This window comes from Lepidochelys kempii, chromosome 6, assembly GCF_965140265.1.
Source record: "Lepidochelys kempii isolate rLepKem1 chromosome 6, rLepKem1.hap2, whole genome shotgun sequence".
Taxonomy (NCBI): domain Eukaryota; kingdom Metazoa; phylum Chordata; order Testudines; family Cheloniidae; genus Lepidochelys; species Lepidochelys kempii.
In genome coordinates, this window is record NC_133261.1 from 65,524,802 (window position 1) to 65,542,328 (window position 17,527).

At 43.1% G+C, this 17,527-nt stretch overlaps 1 protein-coding gene across 1 annotated transcript in view; it reads right to left on the reverse strand.

The window, feature by feature from the left end:
- DCAF5 (DDB1 and CUL4 associated factor 5) overlaps positions 1 to 17,527 on the reverse strand; it is a 112,110-nt gene that overhangs the window by 62,571 nt on the left and 32,012 nt on the right. The window contains exon 5 of the mRNA XM_073348451.1: positions 8,184 to 8,313. Coding sequence (XP_073204552.1) covers positions 8,184 to 8,313 — 130 coding nt within the window. The remainder of the gene's footprint in view (positions 1 to 8,183; positions 8,314 to 17,527) is intronic.

A 17,527-nucleotide genomic window follows, 5' to 3' on the forward strand; every position in this document is an offset into this window, starting at 1 on the left:
CACACATCAAAAGGCAAAAATGACAGGAAAGAGGAAATGAGTTGACAAAAATGCTGATGACTAATAGTTGACAAAAATGCATTTTTTTTTGCTGCACACAGCAGCACGACTTTCATTTAGAAAAAAGGCTGGCAGATGTCCCAACACAAAATAATATATGTAGAGAGAGAGAGAGAGAGAGCACGAGCATATAATTTTACTGTACTGAACCAATTAAACAGTTAGTGCTTATACAGAGCCAACCAAAGGGATGTGGTTTCTTGGCCATTTGAAGGGACTTCTGCAATTCCAAAGCTTGTGAATTAGCATTTATTTGTTGGTACCATGTTGTCTGCTCTTGCGATTACTAATTTCTTTCTCCCCATTTGAATACCACAGCTCTTATCACTTGACACTATGGAACATGAGACTGGTGCCACAATATGGTCACAAAGAAGCACTAACAAACCCCCACAGTTCCTTTCCTCAAAATAGGTCCTTTTATGAACAGAGCTCTACTTAAAGCACAGTCATAAAATCAGACTACGTACAGATCTTTTACTTCCATAAGGAATGGAGAGCACATTACAGTTGCTGTTTATTTCAGGCTGTCTAGATCCAGTAGCAATGCTTAACTAACATTCAAACTCATAAGTGCCCTTCCATAATGGAGGTTTATGTCATTCACAGCAAGGGGGGGAAAGAGGGCAGAGGGAGTACTGGAGAGAGCCACTGGAAAATATTATATGAATAAATAGCACCCCATTAATTTTAACTAGGAGAAAAGTCAGTACAGCCCAGACTACGTTTTTTCCTTAGGAATCAGAATTATTCTTACATCTCACATAATGGATGGGATTCAAAACAAAGGTTCCATAGTAGACTTATTTGCCAGGTGGGAGGGGGAAAATGTCGCACTGCATAGCAGAGTGTAGAGGCCTTACACTGGACCCAGCATTGTGGAAGTTAACTCTTCAAGTTTCCATTAGCTCACACCCACACAGGTAGACAGGACTGAGGTAATATAAAAAAACCAATAAGGAGTTAAGGGTTGGATTTTCAGTGGTGCAGGCCACCTGAAGTTCCCATCCATTTCACTTGGTGGTGCTGTTGCTCAACACTTGGAGACGGCAGTTACATTATGCATGTACCATTGTGAAAGCTTGCAGAGAACCAACCAAAGCCAGCCTCAGATAGTGCTTTTCTGGCAAGCTTGTTAAAGAACCAACCTGTATTAACCCAATGTATCTCACATGCACAACTTCCAAAGTCTTTCGCTTCATTCACAGCGGGAACACCTTGACATGTTAACATCCTGACTGTTGGTATGACACAGTGAGAGCTCTTCCCAAAACAATCTTAGTAGCTTAACTAAGCTACTGCTAAGAAGAAACAGTCTGACTTATTACTTTAGTGCCTTAGTATGTACAAATGATACCTGCAAAGGTGCATATCTATAGTCTAATGCCATGTGTGCCAGTTCACTGAAATCCAATGGCTTGTAATAGCAAGGGGTTAAGTGGGTCAAGGAGACTATTATATTCTCCTTGCTCCCACTAATACAGTTAGGATGAGTCCATTCTGTGACTGCAGAGGCTTCTTTACAAGCTGTTCTGCTTTGAGCTACAAAGCCACCTTTCAGTACTTTCTTTGGGGAGACAGGGAGAGAAATGCTCTCTTTTTGACTTTACTGGAGTCCCAGAGACGCACTGAATTTTACCCCATTTTACATTTTCCACATGATAGCCCCCACCTTTCCAGTACATTCAGACAGGAAGGAACATCCTTCGAGTCCAAAGGATCTGCTCTTTAATTGATGGGAAGGCAATCCCTACCTACAGGGCTGGAACTTGCTTCCTGGGCTTGGAGTATGAGAGAGGCAGTAAGACCAGGCTCCAAATCAAGATGCAAATGTGGATGAGATTCATTAAGCCAGCCCTCTTAGTTTTAGTAAATTCTGTATGAATAGTAGTGCATCTTAGGCTCAGTTAAATTTTAGACAATTTATGCAGATAGCTTTCTTATCTGAAGGGGCAATATATATTGGAGGACTGTTCTCTTAGCTGAGGAAAGAAGTTCTACAAGGCAACTAAGAGCTGATTTGATTTTAGGAGTTGCTTGTTTTGTTTTTAAAGTGATGGTGAAAGCTACTGTCTTAACCTGGACACCCACCTACTTGAAAGCAGACTGACTTATGTGACAAGAGCTAGAAGTCATAGTACAGCCATCAGATGGTAACTTTTGGTCACTACAAACCTTAGTTGGATTTGAACCAGTCTCTTATAGGTGAGGAGTTCCATATCTCACTACCAATCCCCTAAGGAAACTATTCAGTTTCTCCCCCTTTCACTCAACCAAACAAGACACTTGTTCCTGGGCAGGATTTAACACCTTCACCCTTCAAGAACGAGGCATAGGGGTGCAAACACACCATCCTCATCATGAACAGCAGTCACAAAGCACTATTGGGAGTTCATGGGAATGTTTTGTTTGCTGACCATTTCAAAAGTGGAAGATGGCCAAAAACAAGAGGTGCCTAAATTCATTCTGATCTCAAGTGATTTCCAGATTAGTTGACATAGGTAAGAATAAACCTCATCTGACTTTACTAAAGGGAGAGAACTGAGATGGAGAAAGAGACAGTATATCCTTTAACAGGTTCCAGATTAAGAAAAAAAAAGTGGAAAACTTGAGAACTTAAAAATACTGTGTAATTAGACATGTCAAAAGGAGAAAATATTTAATCTGCCTTATTTACTTACCCCAGGCAGTTCTGTACTATACACTTCATTCTTGTAAGCAAAGACAATTTTTAAGACACACACACAAACATGTTTTTTGGGTACACAATATGGATTCTAGACACCATCTAGTGGCACAAAAGCCTTATGACACCTCAGTCTGAATAGTCATCCTCCTCAAGGATTTGCAAAAGCAGTGTAGCATATTCCCTACAGTGCTCACTAAACATGGTACTAAGGTATTATTAAAGAAAGAAGGAAAATAAGTAAGGCCCATATGATTTTGGAGATCTGTTTCTTTTGACAAAACAACCATATGCCCCAGCTAGGGTTCATAAAACACAAACAGCGCTGTATCAGCACTTCACATGTTGGCACACAGGGGCCAAAGCACTATACTCAAGACTCCCAAAATATCAATGCAACAGAAAAATGCACTTGCTGTGTTGAATCAGTTTGGCAACAGAAAAACAGTTAATTGACTTGGCTTGTATTTACAGATTAGCTCTTTCTATTGGTCAGTCTCTCATACAAGATGTAACCTGGGACTCATTTAGTCAGTACATGATCGAATTTAAGACTTGACCAATGAAACTTTTGAGTCCTATCTCAATCCTGTGTAATTGTCCCTATTTTTCCCCACATATTTAGAGGAAAGTTTGGCTTTTCATTTTATCACTACACTGCAATAGTTAGAAAGCTGCTATTGTCTTCTGCTAATCGGAAGGCTGATCCATTTCAAAGCCCGGGACAAGTTGTACTCATACAGTAGGAACAGAAATTGAAAAATATTTCACAGTTTTTATGGTTAAGTTAGAAGGGGTGAGGAGTGCTGCTTCTTGTAGTGTCATGGTTGCTAATCTCTAGTGGTTGACGAACAGAAGGTATAAAAGCCTCATTACTGATAGAAATTCTCCTTAGCGCAAATGGCAAAGACTTTTGTATTTTGGAACAAAATAACCTGAAATTATAACCCAGCTAATTCATAGGGTATAAGGCTAGAAGGAACCACTGATCATCTAGGCTGACCTCTTGCATAATACAGATCATAGAACTTTCCCAAAATAATTCCTGTTTGAACTTGAGCATATATTTTTAAATCACCAGATACAGGGAAGCCACCACCACAAAGTTGTTCCAATGGTTAGTGGTCCTCACGGTTAAAAAAAATTACGCCTTATTTCCAGTCTGAAATTGTCTAGCTTCAACTTCTAGCCATTGGACCTTGTTATACTTTTGTCTGCTAGACCTTCAAATTTTTGTTCCCCCTGTAAGTACTTATAGACTGTGATCAAGTCATCCCTCAATCTTCTCTGTAAGCTAAACAGATGGAGCTCTTTGAGTATCACTATAAGGCAGGTGTTTCAATCCTTTCAACATTCTCATGGCTCTTCCCTGAACCTTCTCCAATTTATCAACAGCCTTCTTGAATTGTTGACACCAAAACTGGTTGCAGTATTCCAGTAGCAGTGCATTAACGAGACACACAGGAGGTAATGTAACCACCCTATTCCTTCCACTTTTCCCCTGTTTCTACCTCCAAAGATCACATTAGCCCTTTTGGCCACAGCATCACACTGACTTCATGTTCAGTGGATTGAAGAAATCTTCGGGGGGGGGTGTGTGGGGGGGGGGGAGGAGATGGTGGATAGAGTCACTGCTTCCCAGGATAGAGTCCCCCACCCTCTATGGCCTACATTCTTTGTTCCTAGATATATAAGTTCACAGTTTATTTTGACCCCTTCTCACCATCCCAGCCAGCTTGGGGGTGGGAGTTGCTATATCACACAACATCCTCCAGTGTATACAACTACAACAGCTGAGGCATACTTCTGAAACTACACAAAAGCCTTGTCTAGGCTAGAGCTTAAAGAGGTGATGTTAAGGCGGTTAGCAAGTTAGCCAACACAGCTGAAGAGTCTAGTGTAGACAAGGCATCCAGCCTTTAACTCATTGAGTTGCTTTAACTTGACCAGTTTAACACGTTCTAAAGCAGGAGTAGGCAAACTTTTTGGCCTGAGGACCACATTGGGGTTCCAAAACTGTACGGAGGGCTGGGTAGGGAAGGCTGTGCCTCCCCAAACCCTAACCCTATCCGCCCCGTCTCACTTCCCATCCCCAACTGCCCCCTCAGAACTCCCAACCCATCCAACCCTCCCTACTCCTTGTCCCCTGACCACCTCCTCCTGGGACCCCCTGCCCCTAACTGCCCCCCTAGGACTCCACCCCCTATCCAACCCCCTCTGCTCCCTGACTGCCCCGACCCCTATCCACACCCCCGCCCCCTGAGAGGCCCCCCTCTAAAGCCCCTTTCAGAATGCTGCCCTGTGAACATGGGCGGAGGACTCAGGAGGAACAGGGGCAGCTGTGCAGCCAGAGAGAAGCAGCGGTTTCCCCTTCAAAGTGCCGCTTCTCTCCAGACAGCTGCGTGGCCGCCCGGTGTTCCTCCTGAGTCCTCCGCCTGCGTTTGCCACGCTCTGGCCACCTGCACCGCCCGCTCCCTTGTGGCTGCAGGTGAGCCTCCCTTCCTGCTCTCCCCTGCTCCTGCAGTGCAGCCCCCTCCCGCGCTGGCAGCATGGCGAGCTGAGGCTGCGGGAGAGGGGGGGCAGTGGACTAGCCTCCCTGGCCGGAAGCTCAAGGCCCGGGCAGGACTGTCCTGCAGGCCACAGTTTGCCCACCTTTGTTCTAAAGGCAGAGTACCTTGTCTACACACTACTCTTCAAATATGTAAGTCTTTGCCAACATATTCCAGTCCAGTCAAGGCCTCAGCGGCCTAATCCTGCAGCCCTTAGACAGTGAAAAAACTCACTGAAGTCAATTATGGGACTTTTTCTTGAGTAAGAGATGCAGAATCTTGCCCTAAATGAGGATTTCATGTGTCTGAGATTCAACTTCTCCCTGCAAAGTTTATTATTTTGTTCAAAAATAAACCTGTTAAATCCAGAACAATATAAATAGCAGCCAAAAGACAGAACACACTCTGATTGGTAACTCTTTTTAAGGTGACAATTGTAGGTATCAGCAAGAACAAAGCTATACAAGTATGGATTAAATTAGTGTGCTCTGAAATAAAGGCAAAAGTTGGTTATTCCTCCCTTCCCTGCCACCCTCCGCCCCCGAACTCTCCATTCTGCAGTAAGTTACATATTACTAAGGCTAAGCAATGGGGCAGAACAGTGTCTTAAGATTAGGAGTACTTGTGGCACCTTAGAGACTAACCAATTTATTTGAGCATGAGCTTTCGTGAGCTACAGCTCACTTCATCAGATGTTTACCGTGGAAACTGCAGCAGACTTTATATACACACAGAAATCATGAAACAATACCTCCTCCCACCCCACTGTCCTGCTGGTAAGAGCTTATCTAAAGTGATCAACAGGTGGGCCATTTCCTCAAATAAATTGGTTAGTCTCTAAGGTGCCACAAGTACTCCTTTTCTTTTTGCGAATACAGACTAACACGGCTGTTCCTCTGAAACCTGTCTTAAGATTGGAGTTCTTAGTTATTCTGCAAGTCGGTGACAGAAGCAGCAGGCTCTGAGGGGAAAAAAATCACTACTGACTACTTAGAGACCAACACAGAGACCTGTCAGGATGGAAATAAAGGTCTAAATGTGGTAACAGAAAAGTATAAACTGGTCAGCAAGAGAGTGCTGTTATGGCCAGAAAAAAGTTGGTATCATTTTATGCATGTACTATCTTACATATATTTATTCAAGATCATTTCTACTACCTTTAATGACAATAATTTTGGCTACTTTCTAGTCATGCTAGCCCAGCACAGCCCATCCAGCTATTCGGGAGAGCACATTTCACTCTATTCTGGCTCATCTAGGAGTTTGGTAACTAAGGGCTTATTTATATGGGGCAATTTTCTGGCATAACTATACTGCTATAACTCCCCATGTGGACACTTATTCTGGAATAGAGAGCTGTGTCATGACATAAATTAAACTGGAAAAAGGCACTCATTCTACAATAAAACTGTCCATACTGAGAGTTATAGCAGCAGAGTTATGCCAGTAAATTTCCCTAAGTAGACAAGCCCTGAGTTGCAACCATGGAAGCTTTATTACCACAGATAGGGGTGAGCCAGAAACAAAGAGCCCAGATTGTTTATCTTTTTACAAGCAAAAAAAGATATTTTATAGTATTGACAAAGGAAAAAAACTGAGCTGGGAACCTGACTGTATCAGTGAAACCGGGACACAGAATTCTACAATTAAACTGTTAGTAATTATTTAGGGCTTGTCTAAACAAAAATAGTGCACTGCAACCTGGAATGTAAACATAGTACACAGCAGGCCAGTGGGAGCTGCGATCGGCTGAACCTGCGGATGCAGCAGGTAAACAAACCGGTCTGGCCCGCCAGGGGCTTTCCCTGAACAAGCGGCGGAGCGGCTTTGAGAACCACTGTCTTAACATGTTTAAATGAGTTTTCTATAAAAGCCAGTCCTAATCTAACTCCATTAGATGAAGATTGTTACTTATCCACTGGTAGGGCAGACCAAATACAAGTGTGCTGTTGTCAGAATAAAATTGTAAATCTGGGGCTATGGGCAGTGTAAATCACTGTAAATTCATTGTCTTGGAATTCTCTCTTTTCATTTATCTGCACATGCCAATTTTCTTTACTCTCCCTGTAATGACATTTGCGTATTTCCAATTACAAAACAAGAAAAAACAAAAAGGGAAATTTTGTACTTGAACTGCTCAAAAGAATTCTCAGAGTATGATAATTAAGAGAAAATTAAATTTAGTTCTAAAGTTAAATTTGTAAAAGGGGAGAAAAAGCAACTCCACAGAAAAAGCCTAAGTGCACATACCACACTCAGATGTTGCACATTAGGGATGTCCCTCACTTAAAAAGGAAGTATATCTCCCCTCATACTGTAATCTTATGATCTCATTTTTAAATTGTAAATTTTTGCCGGAAATGCAGAATAATGAAGTTGAATGAGACAATGGAAGTCTGGTATCCATAGGACTTTTTGAATATCTAAAACCCTTGGGTAACAGAGTCGCTGCTGGGTCAGTTCACCCAAGGCACAGACTTTGAAGACTGATGGCTTTTTCTCCTGTTACTCAAAAACAGCTAGCTTCCACTAAGGTTGCACACTCTACTAGTATTTCAGTGCATCAGTGCAGGGTGTAAAGTTAAGACGCAGTGATAATAGCCTGGTGAGCCTTGCAGCTTTCCAAAACTCCTGGGGAGATGAAGCTCCATTATGAATAAAAGGAGTTTTCGTATAAAATCAAGGTTCTAATATATACACTGAAAAAATTAACCCTCCATTATTGCAAAACTTCATGCCCCCAATTTTTTTTTTATTGTGCCTCTCATTCAGGTCCTTTTTCACCACCCCACAGTTGGACCACAGCTAGTTGAATGGCATGCCAGCACCTACGAAAAGAAGATTAGACAACATAAAACTCTATGAGAATAAAGATAGCCAGCTCTTACCTCTGTGGTTTGCGAATATCCCAGAGTCCCACACCCTCTTTAGAGTTGGCAGTAGCCAGTAGTCTGGGTTCTACTGGATTAAACATCACACTATGAAAGGCTGATGGGTAGTTTGCCAAGCAGAAGGGCTCTGTTGAAAAAAAAAAAAAAATGAAGATTTCAGACATAAGAACAAACAGTGCATGCAATTGTTCTGATGCAATGATTTTGCAACTCACTATGCCATTTCCATATAGTGATCTGAAAATACAGATTTTCCTGCAGATTCTTAAGTTAAACACATTCCAAATAATGTAACTGATGTTTTGAAATCTACCCACATATATCATCTTTGCCCAGTGTGGAAAAATCCCATATATGGGACTTTAAGAAAATTCTCCACATAGAAGCTTAACAGAAGAGTTTAAGGCCATGACATTATACAGATCCAAAATGTCAATCTCATTAAGAGGGAAGGCAAAAGCTGATCAGAGGAATGAATTCCTTAGTCAGTAGGTTCTTAAATCAGAGGTTCTCAAAGTTTCATAGTGCAAACCACATATTTACTGAAGGAATACATTTAATGGAGCCCTCCCCATTCATACAAGGCAGCAGCAGTACTTGCTTACATGGAAAAGTAACATTACTTAATGAAACTTAGCAGCTAAAAACAAGGGGGAAGAGTCAGAACCATGTGAGAAGCCATCTCTCCACAGATCACTAGCTCGTATTCTGCAGATCACAAATGCTCTAAAGATCAGTGTCAGAGAATCACTGGCTTTGGTCACTTATTTTTAATTCTAAGTATTATTCAATAGTTTTGTGATTCACAGAGATGTGCTGAAGTTCAGAGGAAACATACCTGGTACACATAACATCACATGTAGGTAAATTACTTGGTTAAGTAGGTTTAAGCTTCCAATAGCATAATTTGCATCAGCTTTTTATTCAGTGGACATGAAAAAATTAGTGTTAGTTACACCAATTTTATGTTCTGTGGTGACCGCAATCAGCCCTGGCTGAATATGGGCACAACTCTTGTTAGAAATCAGCACTAAAGAGTCTCAGCAACTCTGGAAGTCAGGTCACTTGTATTGGGTTTTTAACATTAAGCACTCAAGTTTGAAAGTGTTAGCAAAAGTTCGTACTGCCCAGCGGAAGTAGTGTCACTAGGACTCCATGGTAATACAAGAGGACTCTACTTACATTTATTTTTGTAATCACTACCTTCAAGTCTTATATACAGAACAACAAAATAAAACCAAATAAAAATACATAACTTTTTAAAGAGAAAGACATGCAACTAACGAGACATGTGCCAGCCATCATCTCCATTCTTCTACTTCTATATTATATGCTTTTCTGCCACTTTTTTTGACTCAACTCTACAGAGTAAGGACCTTTTCCTTAAGTGTCCGTATAGTGCCTGCTACAAATGTGGCACCTATCCAGTTTGAGACCTCTAAGCAGTGAAGCATTTAAAAGAAACACGAGGATCTGCTAACCAGTTTAAAGAGGAGCTACTCTACCATTAGAAATCACTGGAAATGGAAGTTGTTTTAAACTGACTGACCCACATTTGCAAGCATCCAACATTTTTGAGATCTATAAATATATCAGGGCAATTTTCGAGAGAGAGGGTGTGGTTTTTCTTTTTAAAAAGAAGTTTCAAGATCTATTGATTAGAGAGATCGCCTGGACATCATAACGTCTCAAACCTAGTGATCAGTTTATCCCTGTGATTTCCTCCCAAATGATCCCATTTTTCAGTCTACCCTATAGATACCGAGGACTGGTTTTTGGTGCTCGTGAAATTGACTTCCTTTTTGGGAATACTTTTAACCAATTTGCAGCCTGAGAGGGGTCAAAGGTTGCCATTGATGGCACATGTCAAATGCCTGCAGCTGAGCCAAGTACCTCCATGGAACAGCTAGTGTGACCTCTAGCTATGAAGGAGAAAAGGCGAATAGAAGGAAAATTCACCAAGCACAGGATAGATAAAGGGACCCAGTGTTTTAATAGAGACTGCCTTTGTAGCTTTGGTCAAGTCTCGGCCTCCAGCTGATCTCAATTTTACAGACAGGGAAATGTTTCTATTTTATAGTGCTGTTCTGGTGATTAAAGTTTATGAAAAGCTATTACAAGTGCTTAAAATTTATTGGAAGGCACACACAACCCTCCAGTGACTGCAGGCCTAACAGCTCCTAAAGCGGAGGTCTAGAGAGTTGTCCCTTAAAAATGCACTGACAGGTAGGCATGGGCCCCAACATGAGCAGCAGGTCTGCATTTCTCCCTCCCATTTTTAGTGTTAAAATTTGGAGTGCCCAAGGCTGTCCTATGAGTAGTGGTATGATCAGAATTATGTTGACAGAGAAAAGAGAGGCAAAGAAAAGAGGGGCAAACATTTGTTTGGCAAGCCCACCCAAAAGCACTAAGGCTGGCTGTAGTCAACAGGCAGTTTCAAAAGCAGAGTAATGGTAAAGCTGATCCTTTCAGTTTACATCATCAAATTGGGTTCCTGCTGGGACATAAATGCTATATCATTAAAATGGCAGCCCTCATTGAGAAACAGACCCCATTCAGTGAATGGAGATACTGGAACAGTTACAGATTGCCAAATGAAGGGTTTTTTTATTTAGTAAATATTCACTTGGCTGAGTTACTGTAACTAAATCGCTGGAGTTTCACCTGCATTAAAGACATACTACAGTACTGTACTTCGAAAGGTAACTTTTCTCCTAACTTACAAAAGTCTGACAACTTGTTTAATTAAAAACAGATTTCACATCCAAAATTAGTCAATTTAATGAATAAGGGATTTAATTTGGTTATTGCTTTATTTCACACTTGCAGCTCTCACACATACCAATACAAAAAGGTTTGTTTCTTACAAGACAAGTTCAATACCATCCCTTCCAAAACTTGAGAAAACAAGTTTTTAAAGGGAACGGCTATGCAAGAGATTGAGGGCTTGGGGAAACTGAATTCCACTCTACCACTGTTAGTTAAAATAGAATATTTAATAGCAGCTTCTATATGAGATTTGATATTTTAAAGGAGTTTGCCAGGATTTTGACCCTGAATACATTTACTAGTAGGCATAGTGCTCACTACCACAAATAGTCCCATTGAAGTCCTTGAAGTTATTTATCGTGATGAGCACTACGTCTTGTAGCAAAATGATTGAAGGCTTGGGACTTAAATGCTCAACAGGAGCCTCCATACATGTTTGTTTCTATTTAATCACTAGAAAACATGCAGATTTTATAGTGAAACCCAATAACCCTTGGACAAAAAGCCATCCTTATCAACCAACCTCTTAAGAGGCTGCCCCAGAACAATCTCAAATGTATTGAGTGCAATCCTGCTCCTCGTTGGTTATAAGGCCATTTCTTAAATGAGCCCTGGTCTACACTAGGAGTTTAGGTCGAATTTAGCAGTATTAAATCGATGTAAACCTGCACCCGTCCACACGATGAAGCCCTTTTTTCCCCAACTTAAAGGGCTCTTAAAATCGATTTCCTCAGTCCACCTCTGACAAGTGGATTAGCGCTTAAACCGGCCTTGCCGGGTCGAATTTGGGGTACTGTGGACGCAATTAGACAGTATTGGCCTCCAGGAGCTATCCCAGAGTGCTCTATTGTGACCGCTCTGGACAGCACTCTCAACTCAGATGCACTGGTCAGGTAGACAGGAAAAGGCCCTCAAACTTTTGAATTTGAATTTCCTGTTTGCATGGTCACCTGCAGCTTGCCACGCTGGCCAGAGCTCATTAGCAGAGGTGACCATGATGGAGTCCCAGAATCGCAAAAGAGCTCCAGCATGGACCGAGCGGAGGCAAGCCTACCAGAAAACCAGAGAGGCAAACGGCCGGTCCGGGTCAGAGCCCCAAACATGTCGCTTCTATGATGAGCTGCATGCCTTTTTAGGGGGTTCAGCCACCACTACCCCAGCCGTGTTGTTTGACTCCTTCAATGGAGATGGAGGCAACACAGAAGCAGGTTTTGGGGACGAGGAAGATGATTATGATGAAGCTATAAATAGCTCACAGCAAGCAAGCGAAGAAACCAGTTTTCCCGACAGCCAGGAACTGTTTCTCACCCTGGACCTGGAGGCAGTCCCCCCCGAACCCACCAGGCGGAGAAGGGACCTCTGGTGAGTGTACCTTTTAAAATACTATACATGGTTTAAAAGCAAGCATGTTTAATGATTAATTTGCCCTGGCATTTGTGGCTCTCCTGGATGTACTCCCAAAGCCTTTGCAAAAGGTTTCTGGGGAGGGCAGCCTTATTCCACCCACCATGGTAGGACACTTTACTACTCCAGGCCAGTAGCACGTACTCAGGAATCATTGTAGAACAAAGCATTGCAGTGTATGTTTGCTGGCATTCAAACAACATCCGTTCTTTATCTCTCTGTGTTATCCTCAGGAGAGTGATATCATTCATAGTCAGCTGGTTGAAATAGGGTGCTTTTCTTAAGGGAACATTCAGAGGTGCCAATTTCTGCTGGGTTGTTTGCCTGTGGCTGAACAGAAATGTTCCCCGCTGTTAGCCATGGGGAGGGGTGTGTGTGAGGGGCTAGCCATGTGGTGGGGGGAGGCAAAATGCGACCTTGGAACGAAAGCACATGTACTGTGTATGTTAACGTTAACAGCAAGGTTTACCGTAAAAGAGTGTAGCCATTGTTCTAGAAAATGTGTCTTTTTAAATATCACTGCCTCTTTTTTTCCCTCAACCAGCTGCATGTGTTTCAATGATCACAGGATCTTCTCCTTTCCAGAGGCTAGTGAAGATTAGAAGGCCAAAAAAAAAAAAACAACGCACTTGTGATGAAATGTTCTCTGAGCTCATGCTGTCCTCCCACACTGACATAGCACAGACGAATGCGTAGAGGCAGACAATGTCAGAGAGCAGGAAAGCACAATAAGACCGGGAGGAGAGGTGGCGGGCTGAAGAGAGTAAGTGGCGGGCTTAAGAGAGGGCTGAAGCTGAAAGGTGGCGGCAGTGTGATGAGAGGAGGCAGGATTCAATGCTGAGGCTGCTGGAGGATCAAACCAATATGCTCCAGCATATGGCTGAGCTACAGGAAAGGCAGCAGGAGCACAGACCGCCGCTACAGCCCATGTGTAACCAACCGCCCTCCTCCCCAAGTTCCATAGCCTCCTCACCCAGATGCCCAAGAATGTGGTGGGGGGGGGGCCTCTGGCCACCCGACCCCAGAAGATTGCCCAAGCAAGAGAAGGCTGGCATTCAATAAGTTTTAAAGTGCTGTGTGGCCTTGTCCTTCCCTCCTCCACCACCCCTCCTGGGCTAGCTTGGCAGTTAGCCCCTATTTGTGTGATGAGTAAATAAAGAATGCATGAATGTGAAGCAACAATAACTTTATTGCCTCTGCAAGCAGTGATCGAAGGGGGGAGGGTAGGGGAGGGTGCTTAGCTTACAGGAAAGCAGACTGAACCGGGGGGGTGGGGGTGGGGGGGTGTTCCATCAAGGAGAAACAAACAGAACTGTCACACTGTAGCCTGGCCACTCATGAAACTGGTTTTCAAAGCTTCTCTGATGCGCACCACGCCCTCCTGTGCTCTTCTAACCGCCCTGGTGTCTGGCTGTGCGAAACCAGCAGCCAGGCGATTTGCCTCAACCTCTCACCGCCCCATAAACATCTCCCCCTTACTCTCACAGATATTGTGGAGCACACAGCAAGCAGTAATAACAGTGGGACTATTGGTTTCGCTGAGGTCTAACCGAGTCGGTATAAAAGCCAGCGTGCTTTTAAACGTCCAAATGCACATTCTACCACCATTCTGCACTTGCTCAGCCTATAGTTGAACAGCTCCTGACTACTGTCCAGGCTGCTTGTGTATGGCTTTATGAGCCATGGCATTAAGGGGTAGGCTGGGTCCCCAAGGATACATATAGGCATTTCAACGTCCCCAATGGTTATTTTCTGGTCTGGGAATAAAGTCCCTTCTTGCAGCTTTTGAAACAGACCAGAGTTCCTGAAGATGTGAGTGTCATGTACCTTTCCCGGCCATCCCACGTTGATGTTGGTGAGACGTCCCTTGTGATCCACCAGTGCTTGCAGCACTATTGAAAAGTACCCCTTGCGGTTTATGTACTCGCCGGCTTGGTGCTCCGGTGCCAAGATAGGGATATGGGTTCCGTCTATGCCTCCACCACAGTTAGGGAATCCCATTGCAGCAAAGCCATCCACTATGACAAGCACATTTCCCAGGATCACTACCCTTGATTGCGTTGGCTACTTGCATCACAGTAGCCCCCACAGGTTTGCCCACTCCAAATTGATTCCCGACTGACCGGTAGCTGTCTGGTGTTGCAAGCTTCCACAGGGCTATTGCCACTCGCTTCTCAACTGTGAGGGCTGCTCTCATCTTGGTATTCATGCGCCTCAGGGCAGGGGAAAGCAAGTCACAAAGTTCCCTGAAAGTGCCCTTACGCATGTGAAAGTTTCGCAAGCACTGGGAATCGTCCCAGACCTGCAACACTATGCGGTCCCACCAGTCTGTGCTTGTTTCCCGAGCCCAGAATCGGGGTTCCACTGCATGAACCTGCCCCATTAGCACCATGATGCCCACATTGCCAGGGCCCATGCTTTGAGAGAAGTCTGTGTCCATGTCCTCATCACTCACGTCACCGCGCTGACATCGCCTACTCGCCCGGTATTGCTTTGCCAGGTTCTGGTGCCGCATATACTGCTGGATAATGCACGTGGTGTTTAATGTGCTCCTAACTGCCAAAGTGATCTGAGCGGGCTCCATGGTTGCCGTGGTATGGCGTCTGCACAGAAAAAAGGCACGGAACGACTGTCTGCCATTGCCCTGACGGAGGGAGGGGCAACTGACGACATGGCTTACAGGGTTGGCTTACAGGGAATTAAAATCAACAAAGAGGGTGGCTTTGTGAGAAACTGAATTGCCCCCTCAAGGATAGAACTCAAAACTGGGTTTAGCAGGCCGTTGATTTCACAGAGGAAGGAGGGAGGGAGGAGAAAATGAATACAAAACAAATCTGGTCTATTTCTTGTTTTGAGCAACTTCATCTATCTTTATACATCTTGCTGGCAGCAGACTGTGCAGTATGACGACTAGCCATCATCATCTCCTGGGTGCTTGGCAGAAGACGGTGCAGTATGACGATTAGCCATCATTTTCTGCTGGCTGGAGGTTAAAAGACAGCGCACTGCCAGTAGGACTGAATCGCCACGAGACAAAACAAGTGAAATGACCTGGCTGAGTCACTCCCATGTTTGTCCAGGCGCCCGGTTAAAAGAGCACCCAGGACTACGCCGATGACGGCTACCAGTCGTACTGCACTGTCTGCTGCCAAAAGGCAATTAACTGCTGCTGTGTAGCAATGCAGTACCACATCTGCCAGCACCCAGGAGACATACGGTGACAGTTAGCTGAGCGGGCTCCATGCTTGCTGTGGTATGGCGCCTGCACAGGTAACTCAAGAAAAAAGGTGCAAAACAATTGTCTGCCCTTGCTTTCACGGAGGGAGGGGAGAGAGGGAACGGGGGCCTGACGATATGTACCCAGAACCACCCGCGACAATGTTTTAACCCCATCAGGCACTGGGATTTCTATGCAGAATTCAAATGGGCAGCAGAGACTGCGGGAACTGTGGGATAGCCACCCACAGTGCAACGCTCCGGAAGTCGACGGTTGCCTCGGTACTGTGGACACACTCCGCCGACTACATGCACTTAGAGCACTTGTGTGGGGACACACGCAACTGACTGTATAAAACCGCTTTCTACAAAACCGACTTCTAGAAATTTGACCTAATTTCGTAGTGTAGACATACCCTGAGTGTCAGTAACAGGTACAGCTGAAGCAGTGACAAATCTGGAATTGCAAGTACAAATGATTTCAGAAGCCTTAGTTAAACCTGAGATTAGCCACATGATGCTAAATACAGTTTCGTCCTTTGCACACTTGCACTTAAACTGTGCTCAGCTCTACCTGTTGCTAACACCCGTTGTCAGCAACAGGTAGTTTTCCCAAGGCTTTACAATCTAACTGCTCAGAAAGAGACATTAAAGGAGGGTGGGTTTTGTTGTTGCTTTTTGTTTGGTTGGTTTAAGGAAAAAAAACCTATTCAGAGACCTACCTGTTTAGTTAGGTGTTCACTCAATATGGTGTATTTTAATAAACCTAAATTGTGTACTTACACTATCAAGTAGTTTAGGTCAAAAACTGAGGATTTAAAAAAAAATTAAAAAAAAGTTTTGCATAGGGCTGTCAATTAATCGCAGTTACCTCATGCGATTAACTAAAAAAAATTAAATCGGGATTAAAAATATTAATCACAGTTTTAATCACATTGTTAAATAATACAATACCAATTGAAATTTATTAAATATTTTTGGATGTTTTTCTACATTTTCAAATATATTGATTTCTATTACAACACAATACAAAGTAGAAAAGTGGTCACTTTATATTATTTTTTATTACAAATATTTTCATTGTAAAAACAAAATAGTATTTTTCAATTCACCTCATACAAATACTGTAGTGCAATCTCTTTATTGTGAAAGTGTAACTTACAAATGTAGATTTTTTTTTTGTTACATAACTGCACTCAAAAACAACAAAGTCCACTCAGTCCTACTTCTTGTTCAGCCAATCGCTGAGACAAAAAAGTTTGTTTACATTTACGGAAGATATTGTTGGCTGCTTCCTTTGTATTTATGTTCCAGATATGCTAAACATTCGTATGCCCCTTTATTCTTCGGACACCATTCCAGAGGACATACTTCCATGCTGATAATGCTCATTAAAAAAAAATAATGTGCTAATTAAATTTGTGACTGAGGGGAGAATTCTATGTCTCCTGTTCGGTTTTACCCACATTCTGCCATATATTTTGTGTTATAGCAGTCTCGGATGATGACCCAGCACATGTTCGTTTTAAGAAAACTTTTACTGCAGATTTGACAAAAACGCAAAGAAGGTAGCAATGTGAGATTTTTAAAAACAGCTACAGCACTCAACCCGGGGTTTAAGAATCTGAAGTGCTGTCCAAAATCTGAGAGGGACAAGGTGTGGAGCATGCTTTCAGAAGTCTTAAAAGAGCAACACTTAAATGTGGAAACTACAGAACCCAAAAACACCAAAAACGGAAAAGAAAGGAAAAAAACAAAAAACTAAAACCTCATTTACTTTCTGTTGGTGGCATCTGACTCAGATGATGAAAATGAACATGTGTCAGTCCACTTTTCTTTGGATAGTTATCAAGCAAACCCATTAACAGCATGGAGGCATGAAGGGACATGTGAATCTTTAGAGCCTCTGGCACGTAAATATCTTGCGATGCTGGCTTCAACAGTGTCATACG